At 32.3% G+C, this 22,547-nt stretch overlaps 1 protein-coding gene across 1 annotated transcript; it reads right to left on the reverse strand.

Annotated features, from left to right (window-relative positions):
- Positions 1–1,127: 1,127 nt before the first annotated feature.
- On the reverse strand, positions 1,128–11,517 carry HELRODRAFT_77575 (hypothetical protein; the record flags this gene model as incomplete). Its single annotated transcript, XM_009018171.1, has 11 exons — positions 1,128–1,296; positions 1,908–2,033; positions 2,728–2,740; positions 4,491–4,585; positions 5,103–5,357; positions 5,462–5,558; positions 6,012–6,115; positions 8,315–8,423; positions 8,484–8,510; positions 9,475–9,580; positions 11,395–11,517. 11 exons carry the CDS (start codon positions 11,515–11,517, stop codon positions 1,128–1,130), a joined length of 1,224 nt encoding a protein of 407 aa, XP_009016419.1.
- Between the last annotated feature and the right edge of the window lie 11,030 nt (positions 11,518–22,547).

Raw genomic sequence — 22,547 nt, forward strand, 5'->3', positions numbered from 1 at the left:
ATAAATGTCTTAACATCGAAGTTTCCTTTGACAAAATTAATTTAATGAGGAGAAGATAACTACGAAATTGAAGTTTGCGTCATATTATGTATTTATTATAATTGTTGTGCAATTAATCTGTATGATAAAATTTAAGTTAACGGGACCAGAGTTGTAACAGTTACTCTTCTGGGCACTTTGGCTTGTGGATCATTGGTGTGTTGTACCTTGCCAATCGATCCTGCTGACGATTGAGCATTTGAAGTCAGTGACTTTGAAGATGGCGTTTGTGATGTCTTTGGTTTTTCCAGTACTTTTGAAAGCAATACATCTTCTGATGGCAGTCCTGAATTCTGATTAAAATAAAAATTATTACAGCATTTCCAGTTTGTTTGAAGCGTGACATGATTTTGAGCACCACTAAGATGACCATGCAAAGATTTCTAAACACGTTAGTTCCCAAACTACGCAGCTCTGTATATTTCATGAAATCACTCATCAAGCAAATGTTCAAACGAAACATAGACAGTTTTTCTGCTGAGAAAGGGTTTAGGTAAGATGCGCCTCAAATACATTTATTTCAAATCTGGATGAAGGATGAGTTGAAGAAAACAAATCTATCGGAAAAACACCAGGTTATGTAACAGATAAAGTAATAGCAGAAGTTTACACCAAAAAGAACCCTTGAGAAATTTCCAACACATTTCGGGGACTGACGAAATAAGACATCCATGACCCTTTATCCGTTCAGCAAGACTGCTCATTCAATTGAAACCTATCTGAGGACTAAAATTGTCAATAGTTATATACCATCGAAACAAAGAATATGAATGGTCAGGGAACTATGTTGCTGGTGAAAGATGTGCATGCAACACTGAGAATCTAACAAGCTGATGGAACATGTTTAAAAACAGAATCTGAAAGATGGAAAGATGTGCTATAAAATCAGTGGAAAAAAATGCTTGAGCTAAATTACTGATGAGCTAGGATATTTTTGATATAGAAAAAATTTATTGAAAATAACTCAAAATAATCATTCAAACTGATCTGATCCGTGGAATGAATCGTTAACAAATATAACAGTAGATGAAGTCATTCCAAAAAATCTGTCAAAACAACATATTTGTGATTAAAAATAAACAGTCAAATTAAAATCCAACCTGATCATTTTGTACAATTTCCATTGATTCAGCAACACAAAACTGTTCAGGTGTTATGTTACTACTGATCACTTCACCCAAATCCCCATCAAGAAATCTTATCAAGGTGCAGTAGCCATCAACGGAGGATGCAATCAACAGCCTGCCATCGGACGACCTGAATCAACACATCACATTGATAAGAGTACACACACACACATCATTTTTGGGAGCCCCTTAATTTCAAAAGGCTCCGGTTTAAAGAACAAGTCAACGGCACATATAATGTGAAAATGCAGTTAATACAGTGAGCCAATGGATGAATGAAAGCAAAGATTAAACTTGTAATTAAAAAACGCCAAATACGTGGTTGACATCTTTCCATAAAATTTATTAGATAAGTAATCTCAAACACCCGGTTAAGTTCATTTCGTTCAATTCAGTATTTTATAATTTAAGCAGCCAACAATATCCACTAAAAAACCACACAAACACGACGTCTTGACTAAAAACAAATTCGATGATACCAAATCGCTTTTTTTAATTCACCGCACGCCATCCTCATTTTGACAACGGAGCTCCGCGAGCAACAGTCTATATGATAATTAATATATATGCAACGACGCAATTGGTGCTCCATGCAGCCGTATTACTATTGCTATCACCATCATCAATAATAATAATATTATTTTAATATTAAGTTATTTTTATTTACATGATTACCATTATCACTATCATCATCATCACTACCATCATCATCATCAATATAATAATAGAACGGAAGCATACCAAGTCAGGTCACTAAGGATATCGTAGTGCACGTTGGAGACGGAGAACATGGGAGTTGGCTGCTGAGTGTCATAAATTAGAATTGAATTTTCGGTGGCAACTGCAAATACAAATCTATGCGGCAGCCTGCATCATTGAGTATTTTGAGTGATGCCACCGTGTTAAAAAATTAAAAGGTAGAATGATCATACACATGTTTAACAGCACGAGCGAGTTAAAATATAAAAAAATTAACTAAAAAAAAATATTCTTCAACACAATTAAATTTAACCACACCAATCTAAATAAAAGGTTCACATTTATCGATGAAATAAAATTGATATATGTCCGTAACAATAATATCGCAGAAAAATAATTATGTACAACAAAAAGCTCACAGATCAAACATAAATAAACACGTTTTAAGATATAAACGGCAGAGAGATATGGCATGGGATACAGTTTTGATAAACTAAGAATGCATACTCTCTTCAAAACAATTTGTCCTAAGATTTTTAAACATTTTCGCCACCAACTTATTTCAATCTTTTAATCTCATACTACTTTGTGAAATTTGTAAAATTTGTAGAAATTTTTGTGGCAGACCATCGTCGCGTGAAAACAATAACATTAGCTGAAAATTCACAACGCATTGCATAGTTCTGTATAACATAATAAGATAGGCTCTTTAACGTCTGCATAAGAGAAAAAGCAAGATTTTATTCAAACTGTCCTTGTAAGCAAGACTCAAAGTCTGCCGAGTGTCGCACATTTTTGTAATTTTTTAGTATGCTCCTATCAAATTCTGTAACGTTTTAATACTGAGTTAAATGACTTGAACAAAATTACAAACACTCTTCTGAAACTTCCATAAAATGTCTGATACAACACCTAGCATGAGGTTTACTTTGTGAACCATTTTCAATATGGGATGTTTAAACTTCAATTTGTCGTTGATAAAATTATGCCAAGATCCAATATCATTCCAACCTGTGGCGGTTGGAATGATAAATCTGCTGCAATTCAGAATAGTCGAGGCGAAGCCTGATTTAGTGGAACCTCTCTCCATCAGCTGTTTCAACTTCATTGCTTCTTAGAGCCATCGTCATTATTTGCATAAAATACTACTTTGTTTAATTTAAATTTTGTTGTGGTCAAATAAATTATTTTATTCATTCATCAAAATGCAAAATAATGTGACGGAATGATGAAATATTGTTTATACAAATTAGAAACAGCGGTAGGATAGAACGTTGCCCTGCCATTCTTTACTGAAAACCGCACTTGGTTCTAACAACGCATCATTCAAGTTCACTTACAGCATCCTGTCAGCGATATAATTTCCAACACATTTTAAATGTCATATTGTTGACGGCACACTGTTGAAGTGAGAGCAAAGACCTATTGAGAAACCCTTTCAAAGTTTTTTCCTGATTCCTATAAACCATGTTGGCTTCATGACCAAGATCTACAGCCTCAGTAGTATCTTCCAGAAATTTTGAAAGTTGTGAAACTGCGGAAAGACCTAGCATGAAACCAAACTGACCGTTAAAAAATAAATCCTTTGCTAAGCATAAAACATGATCTATTACTACAAGAGACTCTAGAATTTTGTAGAAAATCGACGCTGGTCATCAAATGAATTTCCACATGACTACAAAACAATGAAAGATTAGTTCTAAAATGCAAAACTGGTACGATTTTTACCTATTTTTAAACGGTGTGGCAACCTCAAAGTTTGTCACTAGCATATCTATAAATTTATCAACAGGTTTGATGCTTTAATTTTATTAGTTCTCTGGTCATCTTGAACTTTAAAAGCATGTTCATTGTTTTTTGGTACAAACTCGTGAGAATAAAGCATGCATTTTTATCCTTAAGACATCCATCCGATCGTTCTTTACATTTGTTTCTGAAGCAAATGCAGCACTCATCAGTTTTGGTCAGAAAGCCTTTCCTGACGTGATCACAACAAAATTTATCTGAACCGCTACTGAAACCTTCGAGATTTTATTCATGTTCCTAGCAAGCTCATGCAATGAAACCGACTGACTATTCTTAAATCTTGTAGGATGGATTGAAACACGTTGTAATCAGGAGTTGAGGTACTGATAAATAATTTGCTTGTTTAGTTATACGCAAAATCTTAACACCATTCAAATTTTTAAACTCTTTCCAAATTAACTTTTATCTTTCTCACTTGACATGAAAGCAACTTGCAGAATATCAACACTAAACATAATTTCAGAGATTATGTATACATTTAATGGGACATTCCTCTCAGAAGACAGACCACCACCATCCATGGATGCGATCAAAAACGATGGGTCTGCTCTGTTGCAGGCATCAGGCTTGAGTGCAGAGGTTTCAGCTCAACATGAGTTCCATTTTGAGAACCATTTGATAGTGTACTAACAACAATAACAATAATAAAACAAAAAATTTAAATGTAGCACACAAAAAAAACAAACTTCAAGATTGATTCAAATCTCTCATCGGCTGAGTCAACTGGAGTAAAAATTGAGTTATTGATCTAATTACAAACATCTGCATACATTGTTGTGATCGTAATTATAGGTCAAAGTTGAATAATCCAACCTTTACTTTTGTTGAAATCTCGCAACTTGAAGATAATGGGGCAGAATCTGACCGCCAATGTGGCTTTACAAGAATGAGGAACTGGGAAGTGTAGGAGAGGTCTGGTAAGAGAAATGATAGTTGAAAACTTTTACATCCATGTGGCCAATTGATTTAAGCTGTTTTATTTGATTTAACAATCAAACTAGCTTAAATAATTGATTTTTCTGATATTTTGAAGTTAAGTTAAATTAGCTATTATAAGAAACTCAGCGAGCTTGGTTAAAATTTTTAATGAAAAGTATTTCATATTCCATCCTCATTATCTTTAAAGTATTTATCATTTGAAATTTTTACACGTTGACCGAAGATTCAGTAAGACGAGATGTCCACACTCAGTTAAGAAAAACGATGTGGAATGTTATGGAGGCGTTGAGGAGAGCACCAAAAATAGAGCCAATCAGTGGCTTTGCTTAAATAATTAATTGAGAAACAAGTAGCAAAGTTAACGCGATAATAATATTAGTGTATAATATATTTATATGTCCATACACAAGTGTACATTCCATGAGTCTGTAGTTAAAAAAGTATTAAATCATTTTATTGTTCTATACCAAAATATTTTGAATAAAAAAATACTTTGATAGATCTCTTCTAGAGAAGAGGTAAGTGGTGTTGATGATAGTATTTGCCTGGTTGTCACTGGTGTTTGATGTTATTTCGATAATTCCAGATGGCACCACTAACAGCTGACCGTCAGGACTATACGACAACCTTCGGAAGAATGATTTCATGGAATCATCATGAAAGATTTTGAATTCTTTGCCTCCTAACGAAATTTTTCGAACGTCATGCAACAATTTGTAATCTACATTTTGGTAAACTTTCATGGACCTGTAGAGCGAAGATAGACAACGTATTCATTATCGATTCATTACAACTATTGAAAAAACAACCAACTTTATCAAAGATCAAATATTAAGAAAAAAATGCATTACCTATCGCAACTGAAAGTGACTAAATAACGGCTTAATGGATCAAATCCCACCCCCTGGACATAACTTCTATGAGATGAAAAAATGTGCAGCTTCACGCCTGAAACAGTTGAAAACATTTATATTTCAAATTTATTATCAATTATCAGCCTCTCCTTCGCTGCCACAATCAGAAGTATAGTTGACCATTATTTCAAATTTAACGTGTTGAAGATTCGTGACATCAACTTTAGTGATAATAACGTGCCTGGTCCACCTACCTTACTCACACGAACAACACCTCATCAGCCCACCTTACTCACATGAACAACACCTCATCGGCTTGTGAAACTCTTTCAAAATGCGTTTTTTAAAAACTAACTTCAATCAAAATAGAGTGAAAAATGGGATGGTTGACATTTCATTCCTCCAAGAAAATGATAACATCCAAATTACTCCCGCGGCCTATTACTCAGTCACTCATTGTTAACAGAAAATTTAAATCAGGTACAGCTCAAATGCTGACAATGACAAAAGTTCTTGCATCTGAACAATTTGAATAATTAAGACCAACCTTTTTTGACGTCCCAAAGTATGGCAACGTTGTCGACAGAGCCCGACAGCAACTGACTGCCATCTTTCGACCAACCCACATCGTACACGTCCTCCAAATGGCTCCTTCAAACGCAGTTAAAGGAAATAAAACTATTCATAATTAAAACACAATGAAATAGAATGTTTTTTTTGTAAACTGCTGCTTACACCTTCAAGGCTAAAAATAAATAAATGATTCAATAAACACACACGCACAAACACAAACACAAATATATGATGTAAAATAATAAAAACATTGAAATTAAAATTGTTTGAAGCTGTAAGAATTGTTGCGGGTTTTCTCATTAGTCAATCATTAGACTTGCATTTTGATGCAGTTAATTCAGTCATTTCCTTTGACAATTTGGCTAAATTTCATTTGCAAATTGACATTTATTTCTTTTAATTCCTTTTAAAATCTAGTTTAATCCGGTTTTCCTTGTTAGAAATTTTTGACGAACAAGAACTAACATAATTCAACTTTAAGTGCTCTCATATGTTAATGCCGTCCAACAAATTACTTTTACCTTTTCTAGACATATTTAGTGAAGACAATTTTTTATTTTTTGGATTTTTAACAACTTATAAACAAATTAGTCATATGTTGAAATGAATAGAATTCCTTTGTGTTCACAATAAATAACTTGTCATCAATTACACAGAAAAATACAACAGTTCGCTAACAACTCTTCTATAACTTGCCATGCTGAATATATAAAAAGAAGACCACACACACACACACACACACACACACACACACACACACACACACACACACACACAAGCATCGCACTAATTTTACAGATCATTATTACAACAGTCAAATTTTTCACAAACGTTGCAAGAGATGTTCAACTCTTCTCATCGGAACTTTCTCATGCCTGCCAGATGCACAGGATTGGATGCGTCACTTTTAGTTGAATTTTGTATAGCAGTGTAAATAATATAACATTATCAAAGCATCTGGTACTGCAGGTATCCAAACGTTACTACAACTTTGCGGTGAAGTGTGGAGAAAATGCTCAATGCCGACTGAATGGAACTATAGCATGACAGTTTCGCTATACAAAGGCAAAGGTGATCCATTGAACTGTTCATCATATCGGGATATACGTCTGTTAGAACACTCCCTGAAAATTGTCGAGAAAATCATTGAGAGAAGATTAACGTTGTTCATCACAATAGGAAATTATCAATTTGGTTTCCTAGCGGGAAAATCAACAATTGATGCAATTCAAATCCTTCGGCAACTGCAAGAGAAGTACCTCGCAAAGCATCAACAACTATCACACATTTTTTAGACCTTGAAAAAGCATTTGATCGAGTTACCCGTGAAGCAATCAGGTGGAGTCTACGTCGACAACTCATTCCAGAATATCTTGTTCGACTTGTGATGGAAATGTATACGAATACTAAGACTCTTGTCAGCACAACGGTTGGAAACACAGATGCATTTGACATCGGCGTTGGAGTTCACCAAGGCTCGATTCTCAGTCCACTGTTATTTATAACTGTGATGGAAGAAATCACAAAGCCGATACGCACTAGTGACATTTGGAATCTAGTATATGCTGATGATATCGTTTTAACAGCAACGTCTGAGCAAAATGCAGCACAGATGTTTGAAGATTGGAACACCAGACTGGCCGATCATGGATTCAAAGTCAACATCAGCAAAACCAAAGCAATGAACACTGGTGAACCCATCCAATCCACAGCTACTGGACGATGGCCCTGTTCAGTTTGTAAAGCTGGTGTAGGTAACAATTCAATCAAGTGCCAGCAGTGTAACCAGTGGTGTCACAAACGTTGTTCAAAACTAATTGGTACTTTATCTAAAGTGTCCAATTTTGTTTGTCCTGCTTGCATCAATCCACAACAACAAATTCGTTTTTGAAGCAATTAAGGTAGAGAAAGTCACATCGTTTCAATATCTAGGGGATGTTCTGGATTGTACTGAAACAGCTGAAGCCGAGATAACCGCAAATGTGAGTATTTTTTCTAAGGTATGTAAAATGGTAACTAAAATCCGGCCCCGGCCAGTTTTTGAATTTTAAATCCGGCCAAGTCCGGCCCCGGTGCATCCCCAACTAGCTTGCTGGAATGGTTTTGAGTTCTTAAATTTTTACTATCTGTAAATTCTGATGCATTGATATTGATCTAAGATCTGGTAAAACCCTACATAAATTTTAAAATATCAGTTTTGAGTTTAACTTAAAACGCCGCTGTAATACAAATCTAATTTTCGAAACATTAAGTAATTAGATAACAAAACCTTTAAACCTGAGGCATTTAACTACAGTCCAGCTTTCAGAGGGAATTACGCCATCACAATCAAATGCTGGGTTCGCAGGTTCATGTGTAGTAAGTTGCCACAACATAATCAAGGAATCTATTTTGTAAAGACGTTTTGAGTTAATATTGAATACAGTTAAACAACAAAAAGGCTTACCATCTCCACCTGAGGCTAATAACTTTCCTGCAAAAAAATTAAATGTTAAAATAAACATGAAACAATCTATGTTTTGCTACTCACGTTGCAGTAAATGTTTTTAGAAAAAATTTTCAGGTCATTTACGCAAAAAACCATATTTATTATGCTATTATTGAAGCGTTTTCAATTCTTGACTTAACTTTTAAAAATTTGTGTACCTTCAATAACTTTTCCTTTTCACTTACCATTATTTCCACTCCTGCTTCACAGCTTTATCATTTCCTGGCGAAAACCATCTATAATTTTCTTTCAGCTACTTAGTCTGGCTCCTTGATTCCTCTACCGAACTTCTTGCAAACGACAAATATCTCTTTTCCTCAATAGTGCTTCAGTAACTTCTATGTTCATTCCAGACAATGCACCTAATTCCAAGATCCAAGTTTTACAGTGACATGGGTCACCTGAGTGACCTGAGGCATCTCACTCCTGCCGTGTAGATCTCTCAATATTCGAATGCTTTGGGAAATCCCATACGATTTTTCTTTTTTGTGAGTACTCATACTAAATTTAAGATTCCATAAACTTAAACTTCTTCTGCTTCTATTTTCCAACAACAGCGTTCATACATGGCAAGGATATATATATACATACATATATATGTGCGGCCCTCCAAAGGTTAAACAGTTTTCAAAGTGGCGCTCACAACAAAGTTTGCCCACTCTTGATGTACATTATTTTTTGCATTGTTGTTGTCGTTGTTTTTATATTCATAAGGAAAAAAATATTATTATTTCCTAATTTTTAATTTATAATTCAAAATACTATTTATATTAATCAAATAGAAATATGGGACAATATGGACATAAGAGCATAAGTTCGATAGCCTTGAAATAAGAACAAAGTGAAAAGATAGTTAAAAGAGAAGCCTACAACATCAGATGGCGAAGAAATTAACAAGACAAATAGTACGTAAAAATTGATAAAAAATACAAAATTAAATGAGCTTTACCATCTGGTGAAAATCTGACAACATTTACTGTCTTTGAATGCCTGGACAATGTAGATAAGTAAGAAATGCGAGCAAGATCATTACTATTCAGGTCTACTTTCCAAATCTATAAACAAATTAAATTTTACAAATTAAACTATGCAAATGAACTGTTACTACCTAAAATATATTGTAAATGAAATGACATTTTAGATGTAACAAAATACATGTAAGCAATAAAACATTATATTTTGCGTTATGTCATCAATCAGGCGTTGAAGCAAACGTTAAATGTAGTTTAGTATGTAGTTTGCATCTTCATAGCAATTTCTTTCTCAACAACTTCCTATTTTGCAACTCAGTAGGCTCAGCACCAGACCATCCTAACTCTAATCAATTTATTTCATTATTATTTTATTTCAATTCTATCTTTAGTATTTCTCAGAGGAATCAACAAACACACAGTATGTAAACACTCACGAATCAACACAACACACACATTGGATGCGATGGTAGGAGACCAACATAATTTGAACATGCCAGACAACTTAACCATTACACCATCTCGCCACTCAGTTTGTTTACAAATATAATACCTCTGAAATACTTTTTCATTCCTATTTTTAGCTCTGGGTATCATTCTTGATGAAGCTTCCTTTAAACATGGAGCCGTATCTCAACACACAAAAAATATAAAAACATAACTTTTAAACCAAATCATTTATTTGCACGTCAATAATATCGTAAAATCACCAAAAACTATCAATCAATCAATCTTCGTTTAGCGTCCAGAGACCCAGTTTCCAGAGGTAGGATTTTAAAATTACCAAAAACTAATCTATTAAAATTTTATAATTCTTAACTCATTTTTGTTTACCTTAGTTCGAAATAGCAATGTTTTTGAAGCCATTAAGGTAGAAAAAGTCACATCGTTTCAATATCTAAGGAATGTTTTGGATTGTACTGGAACAGCTAAAGCTGCCGTTCAAGCACTCATACGTGCAGCCTGGAATAAATAGCATCTCCTTGCCTCTGTATTGATGCAGCATGACATCCCATTACCAATACAATCAAAACTTTATAAATCAGTGATACGTCCGGTGTTGTTGCAGAAACATGGCCAATGACAACCAAACTGAAACAACAACTTCAACGAACCGATATGAAAATGCTCTGATGGATGCAACAAATTAGTCTGAAGGACCACATCAAATCTACCGAAATCCTGCGTCGTGCTGGTTTAGATGATATAAAGGACGAATGCCGGCAACACCGTCTGCGGTGGTTTGGTCATGTCAAACAAAGTGGAAACAGTGCCATAACTCCTCTTGCGGATGTTGAAGTACCTGGCACACGTCCCAAACAATCGAGCAAGACATGAAAGCTCTAAATTTAAATGAAATGGATACAACTGATTGTCTAATTTGGTGCAAAAAGTTGATGGCAAAGAAAACAACATCCTACCTCGGGGAACTGGGTCTCTGGACACTAAACGAAGATTGATTGATTAGTTCTGTAAGCAGTGCTATAAAGATAAAATAAAAAAAACATGATAATAAAAAACTAGACACTGGTTACACTGGCTTTCTGGGCTTTGTTAATAATGCCAAACCAAACGTTATTCTTCCCCAGTTTGGCTAGCCCTTAACTATTTGACTTAGTGCAACAAATATCCTGCAAGCAAAAAATTATGTAAACTGATCGAAAATCAGTTAGTTTCATTGACATTGGTATCATTGATAATTTCCAACCTCTAGAAAAGAAAAACTTTCAAATATTCACTAATGCAAAGTTTTATTGAAACGACTGTTGTTTGAATTAGACATAACATAGCATAACAGATTATAAAATTACATTTTTTAATCAAAAAAATTTAAATTTTTCACACCAAAATGACATGTTTCAAAAATTTAGTTGAAATTTTTAAAAGAACAAGTTTACCATAATGTTGATATCCATGCCACATGTTGCTAAACGCTGAATGTTTCCATCAATTGGCTGCAGATCTACACTGTACAGTGGATCTCGACCATGCCAGGATATTTCAGGAGTGAAAAATTTCATATTCAAAGCTATAAAATAAAATTTGAATCAATATTTGTCCAAAAAATAAAAAACATTTGCTATTATTAATTTATGAATATAGTGCTATATAACTGCATCAGAAAATTTCAAAAAATCAAAGTCACTTGATAATTTGAATACTTATACAGACCCTTGAACGCATACCATGTGCTCTAGAGTCTGGTCTCATTCTTTAGTTTCCTTGAACATATTCATCAAACTCATCTAATTTTACAATTTTCACATTTTTATAGTTTATTAGTAAATATTTATTCATTTTTTAAAGATTTTATTCATTTTAACTATGTTTTAATTATAGATATGCAAATGCATGAAAGAAATATTTATATCTATTTATGCGTATTTAGTATCTTTTTCTGGCGTATGTATAGCCAAACTGATATGAGATTGTTATGCTTGACAGGCATCTCCAGGGTGCAACAAATAATACCCCAACACAATGGCAATATTTGGTCTCTTTTTTTTAACAGGCATAATTCTGCATGCTGTTCCCTAGTTTAATACATAGTATTTTAACTAAACTCATCCAAAAATGGGCTTTGAGAGTACAATGCTTAATTTTTAATGTATATAGAGGTTTAGGTTCTTGAATCTTTCTTTATAAAATACTAATGTTTCAGCCATGATGCTAAAGTTAGTTCAGCTACTCTTAACGTCTAAGCTTTACCACTGTAGTTTCAAACATCACTATAAACTTTTAACCATTTATCGCATAAAAAACTTGTTTAGTAAATATTTAAGCTCTAAAATAGGAGTGATCGGACATTTTCAACTGAAGGCCACATTTAAAATTAAATTGCTTCTGAGCCCCATACAACCTATATATGAAACTTTCCAGCTCTTCAACATTTTTAACCCACCAACATTCAAAAGTTTAACTATAAAAAAATCATCTTTTTTTGTCGTTTGAAAGCTCTTTATATAATTTACAGCTTAAAATACAATTTGGCTTCTTGCAACTTAGGCTCTTTCCCTCAAGGCCTAACCCAATCATCTTTAATAGGAGTCTATTTAATAGGGCTTTTTTTAGATTTAGAGCATTTTTATGGAGATCCTCAGTTAATCCTCAGCAAATAGAAATTGAAGAGGTTAAAAATGAGATCTGTTGTAGGTGACTAAGTGAAATCTACACTACATTTTCTAAACTATTGGTTTTTAAAAGCTTACAAACACAACTGAATTGTTTAAAATCAAATTACAATAAAAATTTTATTTAATATTTTTTAAATATTCAGTTAATTAAGTTAAAATAAATAATTAACTAATTAATTACTTAGTAGAAAAAAGGGTTTGCAATTGAATTGAAAACAAATTAATTACACATTAATAAGTTATTGTAATTTGTAGTATAAAAAATATGATAGGGTTAGGTTAGGAATTCCTTTTAAATTAAAATTTCTCATTTCTGTCTAAGAGTATTTTTATGCTTTTCAATCATGTGTACTCAGACTCACTCATTCAAACTTATTTCTTGTGTTGCAGGCACTGTTCTAGGATTTTGCCAAACAAAAACTAAATACTTAAAAAATTAAAGGAATAGCTAATGTTTTTCATATAAAATAAATTTTTCCCTAATGCTCATATTATTACCACTTGTTTTTGTACTATTTAATTTTTTTTAAGTTTAATTAATATAATTTATCAATGAACTTATTAATTATAGCAAAAAGTAAAGTGAGCAATTGTTGCTGAAAATTCATTGCTAAAGTACCTGGCTTAAAACAATTATAAGGCATCCCCACATCCAGTAAGCCAAATCTAACAGCTCTTTGATTTTGAGCATTTGCCAAAAATACCAATTTTAATGTCTAATCATAATCTAATGATAATCTTTTTAATGTTAATTAATCTAATGAGCGCACTGCTGTCAAAAAAGTCTTAATATAATTTAAGAAGCCAATCAGCATTTAATAAATAAATAAATAAGGGTTGTTATATATATAAAAAAAAAGTATATTTTTCCTTATTTTTAATTCAAAAATGAATTAACCTGAAAAAGTTAGTATTAGTTTAGTTTTAGTAATTTAGTTAAATCTGAAACCAGTTACAGTTATGAGTTAATAGTTATTTAATTTTAATTTAATGTTAATCTGTGTTAATGAATCTACAAATTTTGTAACTGTAATTTTATAAAATTATATTATAAGCAACACGACTTCTCGATATCCAGAAACATAAAAATGTTAGTAGATCAGACGGGTAACTTCAAGTAAAATTCTTTGTGGAAATAAAATTATTCATTTATTTATCTTATTTGTTTATAAACTCCCGCGGTTTCCTTAGCTGTTTAACGAGCGTTGGCTTTCTAACGATTAATAGTTCCTGATGTTATCGAAACGACCATCTGACGACCGACCTATATATCTAAATAATACTATAATAATAATTTAATAATAATGTCATTTGTGCAGCGCCCTAACCATAGCGTCAGAGACGCCTGACAATACAATACAATTTTTTATTTGCTCCCCAAAATTAATAAAGAAAACAAATTAATAATAAGGCAGAACGACTGTAATGGAGTTCACCAACGAGCTCATCCAACGCAGGAATTGACGGAATGAACGTGAAAAAGCAAGAGATCTGTTCAACATTAGGACAATTGTGAAGCTTTTACAAACCGTTAGGGGCTGTCCATAAAAACGTCACATTTTGTTGTTTTTAACATCGTCACTCCCAGTATGGCTAACCGACCGACGGTTATCTATCAATCAATCATCAATTAGCTTATAAAGCGCTATTTCCACGATGTTCAACAGCGCTCCTCAATGAATTTTGAAAACAGATGGGTCTTGAGATCCGCTCTGAACTTCGTAAGTGATAGAGAAGTAGTCAAAGAAGTAGGTAGAGAGTTCCAGAGAAAAGGGCCAGAAAAAGCAAATGCAGATTTAGCAAAAGAGTGTCTAACACGAGTTAAGAAGAACTGAGAATATGAAGACGATCGTAAACCGGGGCGTTTAGGTTCAATAAATATTTCTGATAAGTACTTAGGGAATAATTTAGATTGAGACTTACACACAAAAGTGCAAATTTTAAAAATTATTCTGTATTTTATAGGTAACCAGTGCAAGAGAACAAGATATGAAGATATATGAGAAAAGAAACAGGCACGAGCAACTAGACGAGCAGCGGAGTTAAAAGCTTTACTTAAAGGATAGAGTGTAGAATCAGGAAGACCATAGTGAGTTTTAGAATCAGGTAAAATAATAGGAGGAATAGTAATAGAGTGTTTAAATTTGTTAAAACAAATTAATACAAATTTAGAAGAATTAACTTTAAAAAACAGAATCAGACCAGGCGATAATTGAAAAAAGACATAGAGATAGATTATGAAGATATTAGATAAAGGAAAGGAATTATAAATATAAGAATAAAATTATAAAATTAATAATCAAGATATGAAATGATTTCAGATTTAACTAACTTTTTCAGGTTAATTTAATTTTAAATTAAAATCAAACATAAGGAAAAAATAATATATATATTCAACAAGTTTTTGCTAATATTACGCACGTTGTTTGAAATTGAATTAGTATTTTTTTTTTATTATCTGTTTTATTAAAATGGAATGGTTTACTTATATATATATATATATATATATATATATATATATATATATATATATATATATATATATATATGATGCGCAATTAATTGAAAATGATGACAATTTTACGTTGGTTGAACGCAGCAAAAATAGAATAAAATCAAGAATGTTACCACCAGTTGCAACAAATATCGAACCATCAGCAGTTCATCTCAAACAATGAATTGAACAAATTAAAAAAGTCATTGGTAAAAAAAAGAAACTGTTCGTCGAATTTAAAATCTATGAAAACAGAACCACGGAAAAAATGGTCTATGTTGGTAAGCTGGACCAATGCACCTCCGACGATGTTCTCAATCATTTAATATCTTTAGATGTAAATGCAATTTCATGCATTCCACTAGCTAAATCTGTATTTAATAAAAAAATCAAATAGGTAATAACGGTAAAACTTAAGATACTGACGTCAGAACAAGTGCACCTTTTCGAATATTGTTCTTTGAATCAGACTTTGACATCGTGATGAATGAAGAAAATTAGCCAAATAATGTCATCCTCCATGAATGGTGCTTTTTCGATTCTCAAAAGTTTCAACCTGCTGCCAACTCTGTCTCTCAATCGACTAACACTATGATTGGCTAATTCAGATTCATCTTTATCATTTAACTATAATAATGTCAATCGTGATAAAAATATTAATATAAATTCTATCGATCCAGATTTAAATTTTTTCAATGATATCGTCAACAATTCTCCTCTCATACTTCCAGAAAAGATAGATAAGTTCATCAACTTTACAACGTTTTTTCAATTCTACACTTAAACAGTAGAAGTTTATACAACAAAATGTCAGAACTTGTTACTCTTATTAATGTTTGTAATAATCGTAGCCATATTGTTGGTGGTGGTGTTGGAATGTTTGTTTCTAATTTTTTAAAACATGTTGTTCGTGACGACCTTCTTTATTGTTTTCCTTCTTTTGAATTGCTTATTATCGAATTGTTAAACATATGGTCAAAATTATTTATTATACGTTATTTATCGTCCTCCTAACAACGACTTATTAACTTTTATATATGATTTGCAATCTCTTTTGTTGAAAATTCCAAACTCATGCAAATATGTTTATTTTGTAGGTGATTTTAATATAAATTTAATAAATAACGATCGCAATAATAATAATATTGAATTTATTAAATTAATGTATTCGTTTAATTTTTATTCTTTATTCTGCTTCTACTGCATCACTGATTGATAATATTTTTACTAATAATCTTTTTCCTCATAAATCTGGCGTTATCAGTTCTTCTCTGTCCGATCACTTTCCTATTTTTACTTTTTTCAATCTTAATACTCCTTTATTAACTTCTAATTTATTTAATCATTCGTTTAATTTTGTAATAATAATATTCGTAATTTAAATATGTTTCTTAATAATTTTGATTGGAATCCTCCGTTTAACTGTTTTGATATAGATGCGGCATTTTCATTTTTTATTAATATTTTAAATCGTGCTGTTTTGCAATATTGTAATTCATCAAATTCATCACACAAAAATAAAAACCAGCTATGGATTACGAATGGTTTAATATCTTCAAAAACAAAAAACCTTTTGTATAATTGGTTTCTAAAATCAAATGCATTATCTGATAGTTTAAGGTATATTAAATATAAAAATTTATTTTTAAAACTTTGCTAAATTTCAGAGAACCTGCATTATTATTATCTATTTAATAAAGTAATGAAAAATGGTAGAAAAACTTGGAACATTCTAAAATCTTATATGGGTCTCAAACCAAAACCATTATTTTTTGCGATTTGTCATTTTTTTTAGACAGAACATTAATGACTTGATTACTGATGATTTATGCTTATGTAACTGTTTTAATGATAAATTTTCTGCAAATGTTAACCATGTATTTAATAATAATAATACTTTATTAAATTTTAAACAGTATTGCAATGTTAATGTGACTAATTCATTTATTTTATTTTATTTTATTGTTGGGAATGCAATATAATTGACGTGGTTAACAATTTTAATAACTCTACTTCTTCTGGAGATGATTTAATTTCTAACTTTCTTATAAAATCTACTATATCTAATATTATCTCACCTCTCTGTCACTTAATTAATTTATCTTTCTGTAATGTGGAGCTTCTTAATGAATAAATTAAGCCAATAATTTAAGAATAAATCTTACTAAAACGCACTTTATTTTATATGGACCAAAGATTCGAACCAATACTCTTAACGTTCAACTTTCATTAAATAACACTTGCATTAATAGGGTTTGTTAGTACGACTTTATGCTACAAACAAGACACCTTGTTTTGAGTTAAAATAAATAAAACAAACACAATTCAGGCGTAATAAATTATCTTTATTCCCACGTGAATCTCGAACCGTTTTGTTTTACAAGCTATCAGGAAAAAAAGGGAAGAAGTCGAGAGAGAAGCAAAGACATAAAAATTAACATAGAAAACATTGAAAATTGCAACAATTTTTAATAATAATTAATATATGAGATAGGTAATAAATAAATGTTTGATCCCTACAATACTCCCCCACAAAAGGCGGAGCCGTTTAAAAATAAAAATATTCATTTGGTTTGTTGAATGTTATTCGCCTCCCTTTTCTGGAGTGTTGGGTTGTTGGTTCGGATTTGGTTGACGTGGGTCTTGTTTCTTGTGTTGTTGTTGCGCCTGATGTTGTTGTTGCTGTCTCTGGTGTTTCAGTAGATTTTGTGTTTGATGTTGCTGGTTTTGTCGAATCTGTTGTAGAAAGTTTGTTGTTCGTTGTTGAACTATTCTCGTTGTTTATTCTGGTTTTGGTTGTTGGAGGTAATGATAAACAAGCTGGCTTTAATCGATCAATTGACACATTTTGAAAATTTCCTGGTAACAATTTAATTTTAAAGTATTTGTCGTTACGTTCAATCACTTTGAAAGAGCCTGTATATGATTATGGTGCTTCCAGTGGACGACGTACTCGATCTACTCTTAACCATACGTGACTACTGTTTGAAAGGTCATTTGGTACGTAAGCTTTTGGGGTAGAGTGATGTTGATAGTTAGTTGTTAGGTAGTCATTAAGTTTAAACATTTCTTTTTCTAGTTGTTTGATTTGACTAGATGTTATATCTTCATTTGAATCTGGGAATAAAAATCGACTTGGTAATAATAAGTTGGTTCCTGTTACTGCTATTGCTGGAGATATACCATTTTCATATGGTATGTTTCTAAATCCTAAAAGAACGACAGATAATGCATCTAACCAGTTTTGTTTACGACAACTAATTGCTGTTTTCAAGGTACGATGTTGACGTTCTATTTTTCCGTTGGCTTGTGAATGATAACTGGTTGTACGCAGACGGTAAAATCCAATTATTTTTGATAGTTCGTGAAATAATTCGCTCTCAAATTGTGTACCTCGGTCTGTTACAACATAAAGAGGGACACTAAATCGAGCGATCCAAATGTTCAAGAAAGTTGTAGCAACTGTTGAAGCTGATATTTCTGTCATTGGCGCTGCTTCGATCCAACCAGTTGTTCTGTCAATGCATGTTAGTAAATATCTGAATGGACTTGAATAGGTTTCATTTCCTTGCTTGACCGGTGGTAGCGGACCTACAATATCAATATGAACAGTCTGAAAACGTGCAGATGGTAAATTGAATGATGATATCGTAGATTTCGTGTGTCGGTGAATTTTGTTGGCAGCTTAAACACTCTCTTGACCATGTTCTTATTTGTTTGTCAAAAATATCTGGATTTGATTAATCGTATTGATGTTTTGATACCTGGATGTGAGAGGTTATGAAGACTGTCAAATATGGCTTTTCTCAAATTAACTGAGATGTATGGTCTGGGGTATGGTGTTGATACATCACAAAATATTTTTTTGTTATCGCCAATTGGATATTGTTTCAACTGATCCTTGAATGATTTTATTTCATCATCAATTTCTTGTTGTTTGGCTATCGACGACAAGTCACAGACATCTATCTTTACAGCGTTTGCTGGCCGAGAGAGACAATCTGGAACAACGTTTTCTTCACCGCGGATGTAAATGACGTTTGCAATGTATTCGGATATTATTGAAAGATATCGTTTTTAAACGTCTGACTTTAATGGTGTTTTTTTTTTGTAGGCAGCGCATAATGGTTTGTGATTTGTAAATAGAGTTACATTTCTTCCTTCAATCTGATATTTAAAATGAATGACGGCAAGGTACGCTGCTAGTAGTTCTCTGTCAAATGTAGAAAGGTTACGTTGTGGTTCAGTTAACTTTTTAGAGTAGAAACCGATTGGTACAGGAGTTGAATCAACTACATGATGCAGTGCTGCACCTATGGCGTAAGCAGAACTGTCAGTAACTAAGTGGTATTTTGTACATTTTGAATCTGGATATGGAAGTGTTGTTACGTTGGCAAGTTTAGATTTGATGGTTTTAAAGGCTTCCAATTCTTCGTTATTAAACACTATTGTTTTTGAGTTTGGGTGTAACTTTATTAATTCTGTTAGTGGAAATACAATATCTTTGATTTGAGTGCGTTGGTCTTTATAAAATGAGCAAACGTTGATTGGGATGTTCGTATCAGGAATGCTGTTTGTTGAACTCGTTTTGTTAAAAAGTGTGTTGTTGTTGTAACTCGTGGTTTTTTTGTTCATAGCGTAAATTTCGTTTTTAGCAAATGGAATTAATTCATCTGCTAAATTTCCCAGTCGCTGTAGATCGAAATCTTTTTGAGCTGCGATGACTGGCGAAATTGTTGTTGGGAGGGCCTTTATAAACATATGACGTACTAGTTCGTCTCTCACTCCAATTTTATTGGCTGTTGCCAATAATTCTTGCAAGTAGTGTGATGGATTGCCGGTCATTTTAGTTTCTCCGATCAAACGAGCGAACAATTCTGGCTTCGTCCTTTCGTAAATCGTTATCACCGCTGTTTTTAGTTCGTCATAATTTTTATCATGAAACAATTGCTGTGGCAATTTTGCAACCAAATCTGTCGGTAGTGATGATAGAATATAATAAAATTTTGTTTCCGATGAACTTACTTTTCGGAGGTTAAATTGGGCTTCAGCGATTGCGAACCATCCTGTCGATGCTGTATCCATAAAGGTGGGCAACTTGATGGATATCATATCGATATCATTCAATCCTGATTCCGCCATGTTAAAAATTTATTACGGAGAGGCTTTTTATTTACGTCAGAAGAACCACGTGGGATTTTCGTTCAAAATCACGTCGGCTTTTCGTTCAAATCACGTCGGATTTTCGTTCAGATCACGTCGGAGGTCACCAATTTGTTAGTACGACTTTATGCTACTAACAAGACACCTTGTTGTGAGTTAAAATAAATAAAACAAACACAATTCAGGCGTAATAAATTATCTTTATTCCCACATGAATCTCAAACCGTTTTGTTTTACAAGCTATCAGGAAAAAAAGGGAAGAAGTCGAGAGAGAAGCAAAGACATAAAAATTAACATAGATTAGGTAACATTGAAAATTGCAACAATTTTTAATAATAATTAATATATGAGATAGTTAATAAATAAATGTTTAATCCCTACAGGTTCAATAAACTAAATTTTTAGGAGTTATTATAACAAGCAATTTATCATGGACTAATCATATTCAAATGATTTCACAAAAAAATAACAAAAAATTTAGATGTGATATATCATCTTAGGTCAAAATTTCCTGAACATGTTTTATTTACATTATACTATTCAATTGTTTGTCATATATTACTTATTGTATATCTATTTAGGGTTTTAGTACAAAGTCAAACATCCATATTTTAAACGTTTGCCAAAATTTTTTTCTTCGTATACTGTTTGGTTTAACTAAATTTGATCACATTAGTCATTTTTATACGTCATCAAAAATTTTGAAAATTTGTCAATTACACATTCTATTTACTTTATTTTTTTTTTAATAAATTATTTAAATTAAACTACTGCCCCTCATTAAACCATCAACCATAGTTTTAAGAAACAACCCGGATTTTTACTTATCTAAACCTCGCACAAATTTCATAATTAATTCAGTTTTTCACGTGTCTAGTCGCCTATGGGTTACAAATACATGTTAAAAATTTGCCAACGCTAAGATCATTTAAGTCTGTTCATCATTTAATCTTGGAAAATTATTTTTTATCGTTTAATAATGGCTGAAATTGCTCTGGTCAAACTGTTTATTTTATTTTTATTTTGTTTATTAAAATTTATTTTACTTTTCTTTTCTCATAAGGTGGCCTAAAAAGTGAAAACTTCTGGTCTCATAGTAATTTATTTTTGTAATATTTTGCTGAATAAAGGATTGTTTCAATTCAATTGTTTCAATTCAGTCGCAAGAGGTATTATCGGATTTGGTGGCCGGATTTAGGGCCGGATTTAAGCGTCTATCAACATTTAAAAATTTTATAAATTGAAAAAAAAAATTTTATTGAATTCAATTAATTTTATGTCAATAAGTTAAAGGCTAAGCATACATGACACATAATAACAACATCATTAATTGTGAAGTGAGCTGGACAATTTTCTTTGTGCTATAACATGGGTTATGCATAAATTATAAGCTGATCTTTGTGCAAAAGAACTTGTGCACGTGATATATACTACATAATTGTATATTACGGATGATATAGCTATATAATATATATAATTTAAGAACATGGTATGTTAAAGGTTAGGCTAGGCTTACATGGCACATAATAACAACATCACTAATTGTGAGCTGAGCTGGACAATTTTCTTAGTGCTTTAACTTGGGTTATGCATACATTATAAGTTGATCTTTGTGTAAAAGAACTTGTGCACGTGCATGCATGGCACATAATAACAGCATCACTAATTGTGAGCTGAGCTGGACAATTTTCTTTGTGCTATAACATGGGTTATGCATAAATTATAAGCTGATCTTTGTTTACAAGAAATTGTGCACTTATATATAATAGTATATGACGATGATGCAGCTATAAAGCGCATAATTTAAGAACAATATATTTATTAAGCATTTTTTATTATTGGTGAATTTTATAAAAATAGCTGAAAAGAAATTCGGAGTATGGGCGTTTTTTGACGTTAAAACAAACGATAAATCCAAGGCAGTTTGTAAGGAATGCAATGCAGTATTGTCGCGGGGTAAGCCTGATAACCCCAAAAGTTTCTCAACGTCTTCTTTGATTACTCATCTAAGGTCAAAGCATCCACTTCAGTATGATAATATGAACAGTTTAAAGTCTTCGATTGCAGTAGCCGTAGAATGCGAAAATGCCACCTCAAATGACAGTGATGCGAGTTTTCTAGGAAATGTATCAATCCAGCCCACCCAGCCAAAGATTAGAGAAGCATTTGACAAACAAAAACCTTGGGATATAAACAATGACAATGCTAAGCGTATCCATGTGGCGATTGCTAAAATGATAGCGATAGATATGGAGCCTTA

Source organism: Helobdella robusta (assembly GCF_000326865.2).
Source record: "Helobdella robusta unplaced genomic scaffold HELROscaffold_20, whole genome shotgun sequence".
Taxonomy (NCBI): domain Eukaryota; kingdom Metazoa; phylum Annelida; class Clitellata; order Rhynchobdellida; family Glossiphoniidae; genus Helobdella; species Helobdella robusta.